Source organism: Sminthopsis crassicaudata, chromosome 1, assembly GCF_048593235.1.
Source record: "Sminthopsis crassicaudata isolate SCR6 chromosome 1, ASM4859323v1, whole genome shotgun sequence".
Classification (NCBI taxonomy): domain Eukaryota; kingdom Metazoa; phylum Chordata; class Mammalia; order Dasyuromorphia; family Dasyuridae; genus Sminthopsis; species Sminthopsis crassicaudata.
In genome coordinates, this window is record NC_133617.1 from 583,418,912 (window position 1) to 583,431,369 (window position 12,458).

General features: G+C 37.1%; 1 protein-coding gene across 1 annotated transcript in view; it reads left to right on the forward strand.

Moving 5' to 3' along the window:
- PDE8B (phosphodiesterase 8B) overlaps nucleotides 1-12,458 on the forward strand; it is a 275,081-nt gene that overhangs the window by 185,448 nt on the left and 77,175 nt on the right. The window contains exons 9-10 of the mRNA XM_074282330.1: nucleotides 783-871; nucleotides 3,578-3,638. Coding sequence (XP_074138431.1) covers nucleotides 783-871; nucleotides 3,578-3,638 — 150 coding nt within the window. The remainder of the gene's footprint in view (nucleotides 1-782; nucleotides 872-3,577; nucleotides 3,639-12,458) is intronic.

Below are 12,458 nucleotides of genomic sequence, written 5' to 3' on the forward strand. Positions count from 1 at the left end.
AAGGAAGGATGGGGAAATAGAAACCAGAAAAGATTCCTTTTGTCCCAGCTATTCCTATATTTGGGCAGTTAGGTGGCACGGTGGATAAAATGTGAAGTTTGGGTTCAGTAAGAAACATCTTCATGAGGCATTTGTAGCTGTGTAACTCTAGCTAGCCATTTAACCCAGTTTGCCTCCGTTTCCTTATCTGTAAAAATGAGCTGGCGAAGGAAATGGTGAACCACTTCAGTATCTCCAACCTAGAAAATCCCAAATGGGGTCACAAAGAGTCAACACAATGACTAATGACTAAACGACAATATAACAACAGCAAAGTGCCTAGGATGTTTCAAGAAGTTCCCAAAATCTGAATATTCAAAAGATAATGACTGCTCCAATTCTTGTCCCCATTATTGCATATTCTCCTCTTTCTTTTAAACTTTATAACAGGAGGAAAGTTGCACTCCTACCCTAGCCTCTTCCAAGATTGAGGAAAGATTGTGGAAATCCTTGTAGACTTCACAGTATGAAGTTGGATGGAATTCCCCCTTTCCCAGAATTCATTTTTCTCAGACACAAAATGGATATGGTGATTACAACAGAATTTCTGGGTGTAAAGCACTTTGCAATTTCACTATTTGATATCCAATAACCCTTATTGGAGAAAGTCAAACTTGAGAAACAACTTCAAATTTTTTACATATGAAAGTCTTTGTCACCCTTTTAAAATCAAGTGATTGGGACTTTTTTTTGAACAAATGATAAACAGTGACTTAGAAACTTAAATGTTTCTATTTGTATAGGAATGGCAAGGAGTTTACTATGCCAGAAGAAAATCAGGAGACAGTGTTCAACAGCATGTGAAGATCACACCAGTGATTGGCCAAGGAGGGTGAGAAATTAATTTTGAACTCTTATAGCAAATGACAAAGATGTATTGTGCTTTCTTTAGCATGTGCTACCATTACAGATTCATGAATACAATAACATTTCTATTTGGGGCATGACTACCAAGATAAGTTCTATTCATATGGATTATTTGTGTCTGACCTGTGGTAGAGCCTTCCAAGCCCATCTTGGGCTTATCAACCACAGTGGGAGTGATGTCATTTTAGTCCTTTGGTCCATCGCCAATTCTATCTAAAAAAAGAGACTTCCTTCCCCTTGCTATCTACAATATCTTTCATAACACTATGTCATGTCCCTCTATGTTTTTCAAGCACCCAATCTCATGGGATGGCCTTTGCTGTCTCTCCTTAAGAGAAAGAGCTCTCTGCTTTAGCCTGAGCCATTGCATCATGCTACTGCTTCTTGAAAGGATAAATTTCCAGACCTTCTATAGTATATGAGGTTATTCCCCTCCAGGGAATCCCCCTCTTCCTTGTATCTCTAAAAGGATAATACAGCAGCTCTCAGGCTGCTTGGCAGATAGAGGTAAAGGCGAACAAGAGAGGTCATTTGATTGAGGAAGAAAAACATGTTAGCTCGGAGCTGGTGAGATCCAGTTTCATTTAATCTCTGATCTTAAAGAGACGTACAATTGTTTTATGTCACCATAAGGGAAGGTAAACGTGCAATTTGATTTCCTCTCCCATGTGAACTTTGTGAGAAAGTAAACTGGGCCAAACAGGATACAGTGCTATTTAATCACTTTCAATAAATTACTGATTAGGCTTTGTAAGTTAACCTGAAGTATTAATACCATTTTAATAATATATGGCAGTATGTGTACATAAGAGACATATGGAATCATACAAAATTGTTTAGAGGATAAAAAAGGTAGGAACAATTTTGACAACCCAGGAATGAATGGATGATGTAAAGATTCATCTCCTGTGAATGCCACTTGATTTATCAGTGTTTATGTTACCAGAAGAATCACACATCCAGGATAATGTTCCAATTCAATAAATAACAAATGGCTATTGTGTGCAGAACCCTGGGTTAGGCTCTGGGGGATGGGAGATAGAAGGTGAGAATAAAACACCACCACAAATTGCTTTCAAGTGTTTCCTCACAACAGTCCTATGAGTTCAGGTAATATTATCTCAATTTTAGAGATGGGGCCATGAGAGTCTTGCCATTTATATCTAGAAAGAATCTGAAAGGGAATTTGAATCCACCTCCTGACCTCAAGCCCAATCAGTGCTCTATAAAGCCTAGATATTCTAAGGGCACGAGGCTATGGAAGGGATAAAACTGTTTCCTCATCAAACTGTACTTATTTTTCAGTGTTGAGAGTACTTCTCTGCCTAGATCCAATGCCTAATGCTGTACATTATATTCTTTTCCTCTAACATTGTCTAGCCAGTACAATTATTCATAAGCAAACTGGCAGAGGCTTAGAGACTCACAGGTGCAGCTTGCTGAACTGCCATTTCTTTCAGCAACTTACTTTCAGATGCCATGTGCCTGCCAATTTTGCCTAATCCCATCTTACTTTTATCATCCTTAGGCCCAGTCTACTTAGAAAACCAAAGCAAAGAACCTATTGTTTCCAACCTGAATCATCTAGGTAACCAAATAAAATAGACATTTATTCAAGAATAGTCTTTCTGAGAATTCTAATGGGTGCATTTGTATATCAAGCAAAAGAAAAAAAAAGTATGTTGTCCATTCTTTGCATGGGATTCCATTGCCTCAACCATTTCTATTGTCCTCGAGTTGGGGTTTTTGTTGTTGTTTTTCCCAGTCATGGGAAAAGTTAAAAGTGCCCATTTGGAGAAGAATGTTGCCCATTGACTAAGCAAATATTCTGAGTCTCTGCTCTCATTATTCTTCTCTCTAGAAAAAGTGGAGCCAAAAGAAGATATAAAACTTTGAGTCTGTAAAAATAATTTAGTGAAATTGATCTTACCAATACGATGACAAGTCACTGTGAATGTTTTTCAGGCAGTTGTGCTAGCCAGTGCTGAGATACTACACACACACACACACACGACACACACACACACACACACACACACACACACTTGTGTAGTTGTAATTACAAACAAATGTGAAGTGGTTGATTAGAATTATGGTCTATGTCCTTGCAAAAGTTTTTTCTCTGTGTGAAAGTCCTTGGCTCATATGGGAATGCAAATGTTGACTTTATTAGTGCTATGCCTAATAGCAATTTTTTGGCATGAAAATCATGGGAGTTAAAGACCAAATAGGTCTTTAACAATTGCATTTCCCCTAGGTGTACCTTAGTCTCATGGTTTGTCCAAGTACCTTAAAATGATGACTGTGACCAAGCAGTTGCAGATGACTATAACTACTTATGTGTATAAGGAAAACTAAAGCAAGGATTATCATTATTTCTCTGAAGACTTCAGTTGCTGAATGAAGAAACTATTAAGAAAACACTTTTTTATCTTGATGCAAAAATAGGGTGTTTTATATATGTACATGAAGACATACATTTCTGCATGCATGTGTGGACTGAATATGAAAAACAATCTCTAGGATGCTTTTTTTTGTTCATTTTAAAATCTGGCCTCAAATCACCTTTGGGATTATGTCTTAAGAGAAAGCTTGTTAACGGATTTAGTGTGCTAGTTTGTAGCACCATCTCTTTTCTGATTTACTAATCATTGATTATTTATGTTATTAGGAAAATTAGACATTTTGTGTCTCTCAAGAAACTGTGTTGTACTGCTGACAGCAATAAACAGGTACTGTATTCCATTGCTCCTTCTATCATGGCCCCGTTGTCATGTGCTAACTTTTTATGGATTTTCTCTTGTCATTTCATTGAATCTTTCTCACTAGTCAATTAAAAAAATCATACAGAAAATTCAGCCCTTCTAACAGAATATTGCTACAGAAAATAATCCTTCATTGACGCAATCAAAGCACGAGTTGTAAATTGAATGATGTCTATTCAGAAAAAGTGATTGCTACATTGTTTTAACCAGAATTGCATAGTAAGACCTCAAATTTCCAAACTCATTATTTTCTCAGATTGATGGTGAAATAAGTGAAGTTAATGAGATGATGACTATACCACTACCCAGATCATTTCATAATCACTTCATTTCTCCTGATAAAGAGCAGAATACTTTTTTAAACTCACATGTTCTTTTGACAGATTACCCCCCCCAACTCTTTAATAACAAGCATATAACCACAGCAAATTTCCATATCTTTAAGTTTCTAAAATGGAAAAGTTCGCTTTTTTGGAAAATTGAATGGCTTAAAAATAAATTACTACATTAAGAAAAAATTATAAGGTGTCTATACCTACTTTAATACCTCATCATGGTTTAGAGACAGCAAGGTATAAGATCAGGCAAGTCCTGCCAAACTGCCATCTATAGTTCTGTATAGGAGCCACACAATAGAGATGAATATGATTTCAACTAAACTATCTTTTAAAGACCATGACCTTGGTCACAGAATGGTAGTAAACTGCATTGATGGAGGGTGTATCCACAGTAATGAAATCACAGATCACTAAAGTAACAATAACAATGGTTTCTTAGCCTCAGTAGAGTCATTTTTCTGTCTCATACATGCATTTTTTTGTTTTGGTACCTATTTAAGCACATTTATTAAAGTGTATCCAATAAATATAATAGTAATGGCATGGTATGTGAATTATGCATTTTCTTGCCTTTGCTTGATGCCTAAACATGCATTGATATTGCATATATAAAACTAAGGATAGAATGCCCACATACAGTATTTATTCAAAGTATAAAATAAGTATAAACTAATATAAAGTAGAATTAGATAACTAATTGGACCTTTTGGCCAAGCATATTGAGATTTTTATATTTTTGTATTTGTACTTTAGTCTACTTAGTCGATTGTTAATTCATTTACATGTTGTTTTCATTTGCTTCTTTTAAATATTGTAATGGTAAGGTTAGAATGATTACTCTGGTCTTATCCTCAAGTTAGTTTTAATGGTATGTTCTGATTTAAATTCTAACTTACCACACATAGGAAATTTGGCATTATATCTAGAGAATGTTAAGCAAAAAAAGACTACTTTGGGTTCTACCTCATTCTTTTTGGCTTCACTGTTTTTATCAGGTTATTAAATTTCCACTTATATGTCATGCAGTAGAGGTAGTTAGGCTATTTAATAGGGTAGCAAGGTAGCTCAGTGGAGAGTGTGCTGAGCCTGGAGTCAGGAAAACCTGGCCTCAGACACTCATTAGCTCTGTGATTCTGGGCAAGTAACTTAAACTCTGTTTGCCTTAATCCATTGGAGAAGGAAATGGCAAACCACTCTCTTATCTTTGCCAAGAAAACTCCAAAAGGGGTCATAGAGAGTTGGACACAACTAACTTTCTAAACAATAAAAGCAACAAATCAAACCTGCATCCCTGATGGGACCGTAGGTGGGATTGTCCTGACTGCCTGGGGAGAGTGAATAAATCATCTGCTCCAAAACTCGGCCTGACATCTCACGGGCTAACCCCTCCAGAGCCTTTGCTCTGTCGTCTCCCACCCAGAGAGTCAACTCTACATCCATTTTGGTGGGACCTCCTCTTGCTTCTGGAAAGAATTAAACAATCTCCTGTCCCATGGCTACCAAATATTGTCTTCTTTCTCTCCAAATCTTGTGTTTAATTAAGTCAAGCCTCCTAAGGAAATATCTTCCTTCCATTGCTAGCATCCCTGCTCTCCCCCAACTCCAATATAATTTAGCACTATTATTCCTACATCTGTGTTCTGCTTTTTCCTCCCCACCATGCCATCTGACATTCTATTATTAGAAGAGTCCAAGAGGTCGCTTATTGGGTATGTTACAGCGAGGATTCTTTTTGCACACATTGGACCAGGAAATCACTATGGTCCCTTCTAACCAGAGAATTCTGTTATTTTATGAGCAATCTGTTTTCTTTATAGTAGGAACTCTTCCTCTCATATTCCTTTTCATCTCCTTGCAGTCTTGAAAATCAAGTTCTTCTAGGAAGATAATTCATCCCTAGTCATTTTCTCAAATGCTGAACACATCTTCTCTCATGTTCTCCAACATAGTGGGTATAAGTTAGGATAATAAGAGTATTTTCAGACCTTGAACCACTGTGTAAACATTAGTTATCATCATCATCATCATCACTAGTACTTCCAGCCTTTTCCCCTACTGACGATATGACCTTTGAGCTTCATTACTTACAGATATATCACCCTTTCAAGGTCACAAAGGAGGCTATCTCCTGGTCCACAGATCGTTCGCTTTCTTTTTTTAAGGAATTTAGTATTAGGATTATATTCTTCCTTTCCACTCAAACCCCTGGCCTCATATATAAGGACTTCAAATCCTCTTAATCATCCTGCTTTGTCAATTCATCAACTTGTCAACTTCCATGGCCTGTACCTTCACTCTACTTTAGCCACACAAAAATGACCATATCTTTGTCCTCATTATCACTCATTAGCGTTGTAATTTCATGATTCAGTAATCTAAAACAACAACAACAACAACAACAACAACAACTTTCTGTGGATAAAATCCTGCATCTCTCCGTGCTTCATTCCTTCTAAAACTATCCTTCATGCTTACTACAAACTTGTTATTCCATTTCTTTTTTTATCCATCTGTCAGCCCTTCTCTGGTTTCATTTTTCTCTCTTCAAAATCTTAACTTTAGAGTTGACCAGTTCAACCAGTTCAGTTGACTACTTGACTTCAGCTGCCACCTTTAAATCCCTTTCCCTGCTATTCAGTTATCCATCATCCCTTTCCAAATCTAAGTCCTTTATACTAGGGTTTCTTAAACTTTTTCCACTCGTTACACCTTTTCATCTAAGAAATTCACCCAGCTCGTATAGGTACATTATAAATAAATATATAAAATTATTTGAATATATTTACATATTTATATAAATAAATACATAAAAATATAAATAAAACCAAACATTTACTGATAATAAATCATAATTTCATGACCCTCACTTCAGTTACAAAACCCTTTGTGGGGTCATGAGACACAGCTTAAGAAGCTGAGCTGAATACCTACCCCATTCCCCACATCCAGCCTTCTTTTCTTCTACTTACTGCTAAATGCCAATGTAGAAAGTCACAAAACTCTACTGAATGAGTATACCACAGATGCATGCTATCTGACTTCAACTGGCCTTTTAGTACCGCAGTGTTTTTTCTCTGTATTACACTTTCCATATTGGTCAGTTAGCCGATAAACATTTACCAAACACCTAGTGCACACCAGACACTGTGGTAAGTATTAAACAATGAAGAAAGTTAAAGACAATCCTTGTTCTCAAGAACAAGGGAGACAAAATGAAATTAACTGCAAATACAGCTAACATAGGGACAGGATGTATTCGTGATAATACACAGAAAGAAGACATCAGGATAAAGGGGAATAAGGAAGACTTTTTATAGAAGGTGGAATTATAGCTAAGATTTCAAGGAAACCAGGAAAGTCAAAAGGGAGAGAAGAGAATTTAGAGATGGGACCAAAATGCCCAGAGTTGGGAAGTGAAGGATTTTGTGTAAGGAGCTGAAGAAAGTTTGTCACTGGATTTTAGACTGTGGGGGAGAATTAAGACTGGATTAGTAGAAAGGGGCCATTCTATGAAGGACTTTGAAGGATAGAGTAGTTTACATTTGATTCTGGAATAATAGGGAGTCCCTAGAATTTACTGAATGGAGGACAAGGTGATAATTGTGCGTTAGGACAATTAATATAGTAACTGAGTGAAGAATGGCCTATGAATGAGTTGGAAGAGACTTAAGGTAGGAAAACCAGAAAGTTATATTGCAATAGTTCAGGCTTAAGGTGATAAAGGTTGACCCAGGTAGATGCAATATCAGAAAATAAAAGGTATGTATAAGAAAGCTGCAAAGATAGAATGATCAGATCTTTGCACCACATTAGCTGTGAGAGTAAAGAGAGAATGAGGAAGTAAGAATAATAACAATCTGAGGGCCTGAGTAACTGGGAAGCTGGTGATATTCTTGACAGCAATAAGAAAGTTAGGAAGCAGGGAAGATTTTGAGGGAAAGATGATGAATTTTACCTTATGCAGGTTGAGTCTAAAATATCTTTAGGACAGTCAGTTCAAAATATTTAATAGGCAGTTGGAGATGCAAGCCTTGAGGCTAGGAATAAATAAATAAATAGATCTGAGACTCACCAACATACAGAAGACAATTGAATCTGTGGGAGTTGATGAGATCACCAAATGAAATATTACAGAGAAATAAAAGAAGAGAGCCCAGGAGTGAGCCTTGGGGGATATCCAGCAGATGTTTCCTGAACAAATTTCCAAAAAGAAGACAAAGGAGTCACAAAAAACCTAGAAAAAAAAGATTATCAAAGAGAAGAGGGTATTCAACATGGTCAAAGGCTGCAAGGATGCAAAAAGATCAAATATAAAAATTGAGGGGGGGGAAAGCTATTAGATACATTGGTTTTAAGAGATAGTTGATAACTTTGGGAAAGGTAACATCATTTGAATGATAAGATCAGAAGTCAGAGAGTTTAGAAAAGAATAAGAAGAAAGAGAGTGGACCCTCTTCTCAGAGTCTAGTCACAAAAAGGAGGAGAGATATAGAGTGATTGCTAACAAAGATGGATCCATTGAGGGAATTTTGAGGCTGAGGAAAGAATGGTTATGTTTACAGGCAGTAGGGAAGCTGCCAATAGACAAGCAGAGATTAATAAATTAGCGATAATAAAGGAGCCAGTCTGCTGAAGAAGACAAAGTCGAGTGAGATCACTTGTTCATACAGAAATGTTTTCCTTGGCAAGGAGAAGGATCTCCTTTTCATGTAAGACAAGTTTGAAGACTTCATCTTACGTGATGTGAAATGAGGAAGAGAGGAGAAGAAGCAGCTCTCAGCACCACATTAGCTGTGAGAGTAAAGAGAGAATGAGGAAGTAAGAATAATAACAATCTGAGGGCCTGAGTAACTGGGAAGCTGGTTTTTTTCATTTTTTTCAGTGAAATACAATACCAGTTCTTAATTGAGTGTGAGAGAAAGGGGAAATTGTGAAGATGTGAGGAGGGGATAAAAGTCTGGAAAAGCTCCCTTGCTGAGTAGGATAGAGAATTGGTTCAGAAGGTATAAAAAGATTGCCTTGCTGCAGAAAGGGCCCAGGTGGATTATATTACCAATTCACAATGGATCTAGTCAGCATAGTTTTTAAATTTTTTTCTAGCTCTGTTCAGCAATATGTGAATAGGAATGGAGGCAGCAGATCATAGGAGTAATCCAAGGTTAAGGCTTGGCAAGATCCTTATTAGAAGGAGGCAAGGGATCTAAGAAAAAAAAAAAAAGCAGAGTTGGACTCTAGATGGGCCCAAGATGGAGAAGGAAAAAAAGGTAACCATTGCAGGAGTGATAATTTGTGACAAAACTCCAGGGTAAAAGCATTGGAGGGAACAATGAGGACAAAGAACAGGGTTTATGGTTCAAGGCAGAGGGAAAGGTGGAATGACAACTGACTGTGATCAACTAAGAGAATTTCAGAGCTCATGAACATGGAAATGGTGTATGTGTGGGTGATGGAATGATTAAGAGCATAACTCTCTCTGTAGGTAACTGTCCCCAAACTCCTTTTTATTTTTTTCTTTGCTGAGGCAATTGGGGTTAAGTGACTTGCCCAGAGTCCCACAGCTAGGGAGTATTAAGTGTCTGAGGCCAGATTTGAACTCGGGTCCTCCTGACTTCAGGGAGGGTGCTCTATCTACTGCGCCATTTAGCTGCCCCCAAAACTCCTTCGTTAAGACATTTTTATGATCCCCTCTCCATTCCTTCTTAGGACTACCTTCCTCTCATGCACATTATGGTCAAGCCAAACTGACTGATTTACAAGATTCTCTATTCCTGATATTCCACTGCACCATCTCATTGCCCCAGAGAACTATTTTTTGAAAAGGTATTTGAATACAGATCTTCCTGGTTTCAGGAGTCTATCAAATGACTTAGTTAAACCTTAAAAGATGCTAGAGATTCTAAGGAGTGAGCATTCTGGACGTAGAAAGCTACAAATGTAGAAAGAGATGGAATATCATCACATGGTCTTCTTGTTGCCTTGTATGATGATCTCCTGGTTCTGCTCATTTCACTCAGCATCAGTTCATGTAAGTCTCTCCAAGCCTCTCTGTATTCCTCCTGCTGGTCATTTCTTATAGAGCAATAATATTCCATAACATCCACATACCCTAACTTATTCAGCCATTCTCCATTGATGGGCATTCATTCAATTTCCAGTTTCTTGCTACTACAAAGAGGGCTGCCACAAACATTTTTGCACATGTGAGTCCCTTTACCTTCTTTAAGATCTCTTTAGGATATAAGCCCAGTAAAAATACTGCTGGATCAGAGGTTATGCACAATTTGATAGCCCTTTGGGCATAATTCCAAATTGCTCTCCAAAGTGCTTGGATCAGTTCACTACTCTACCAACAATGTGTTAATATCCCAGTTTTCCTGCATCCTCTTCAACATTCATCATTACTTTTTCCTGACATCTTAGTCTAAGAGATGCAACACTTAATTTCTTATAGAATAGAATGGTTAAAAGAAAAAAAAGTCTTTTGAGATGTGTTTTCCCTCAGATTTCCCCAATTTTAGTTGGAACTTTGAGAGGTCATTTGAAATTGAAAGGACCATAAATTAAGAAATTTCAGTCAATCAGGGATGATTAATTAAATACTTATAATATGCTCCACACATCCATGTTACACTATCAGTATGTAAAGAAAGAAAAAAAGCTTCTTCCCTACTCTCAGGGAATTCACACTTTCATAGAGGACACAATATGCAAATAACTACATACACATATATAACTAAGTGGTAACGGCGGTTATAGTGCTAAATCTAAAGTTAGGAAGATCCGAGTTCAAATCCAACCATAAATAGTTTTTATCTGTGTGACCTCAAACTTTGTGCCAAGTTTCCTCACATAAAATGAGTATTATAATAATAACACTTACACCTTCCAGAGTTGTTGTCAGCATCAAATGAGGTAATATTTGTAAAGTGCTATGTAAATACTGACTTATTATTATTACGTAATATATGGGAGATAATCTCAGAGAGGAAGGCACTAGCAACTTGAGGGACTCAGAAAAGATCTCATGTAAAAGATGAATTTGATCTAAAGTTTGAAAGAAGTTTGGGAATCCAGGAGCCAATGGAATGGAAAGAGAACATTACAGAAAAGGCATATCTAGGTCAAAGATTCTTAGTCAGGAGATAAAGAATGCAAGTAATCAGGGCAAATAGATCATTCAGAGTGTGGATGCTTAAAAAGGCTGGAAAGGAGTCCAAATTGTAAAACGCTTTGGATGCCAAACAAAAGACTTTATGTTTTGATCTTGGGTAATAGGGAGCCACTAGAATTTATTGACTAGGGAAGAGAGGGGGTTGAGGAAGTAGAATGTCGTCAGACCTGTTATAGGGAAATGAACCATGCAGATGTGGAGTCCAAATAATACATCACCTGAAAATGTCATCTGCCACTTCACTTGGTGTAGTTGCAATGACTTTGCATAGTTGCAAAAGTAGACAAATAAGATATGGGTCGCTTCCTTTAAAGAGCTTGCTGTCTACTCAAAGCAGAGCAGAGGGTTTTATTTTGTACATCTTGAAATAGCCCCCTCATGTCTCTTTCTATGGGAAACTTTTGTTATATACAAAGGTTAGTATGTTTTTAATGTGAACCACGTAATTGTTCATTGGATAGAAGAAGCCATTCTCCATATAAAGCTAACTCAGAGGCTGTCATCCCCATGGCTTCCAAGTACACAAACTAGATGTCATCAACAGAGATCCCAATTCACAAATACAGTGTACAAGTGAAAAAGCTCATGTTACATCCTCCTAAATGCAAAAGACAGCCCCAAATAGCATAACAATTACTAACTAAGTCTAAGGCCAACTGTTTGGAAATTGAGTAGGGGGCTTGGCAACTAGGTAATATGGAAATTCTCTAATGTGCCTAGAAGTTTCTGATACTTATACTTCAGAAAGGAAGACTGGAAACTAGAGATGTTGGAGGTTTTGCCTAAATTGAACAAGCAATACCCACAGGTCCCAAACTTCCCAATTATACAGTCCTGGAAAAATAAAGGGAAAGCATAAAACCCCCACATCTCCACACATCTTTTTATGTCTTTCCATCTTCTCTGTTTTTCTTCTACAATTTGAATCCTATCACTCTTTGTCTTTTTCTTCTGTCCTGTCTTTGATTACTATCTTTATTTATGTAACATTTTCTTGAATGCCAACTATGTACTTGTTTTCTACCAAACATGGAGAAAAATAAAGTTCTTGGAACTAAACAAGTCATACAAAACAAGTGAAGCATGTTCTTTCCACTGAAGGAAGTTGGAAGACTCTCCTTTGACTTGGGGTGATCTCTTTTTTTGTTTGTTTATCTCTGTTTATCAACTCATTCCTGGTTTCTTTGTTCAAGACAACGAGGACATAGGTAGAGAAAAGGGACACTTACTTTGGAAGGTTTGTGCAGCTTATTATTCTGAGCTAATGCCATTCAAATT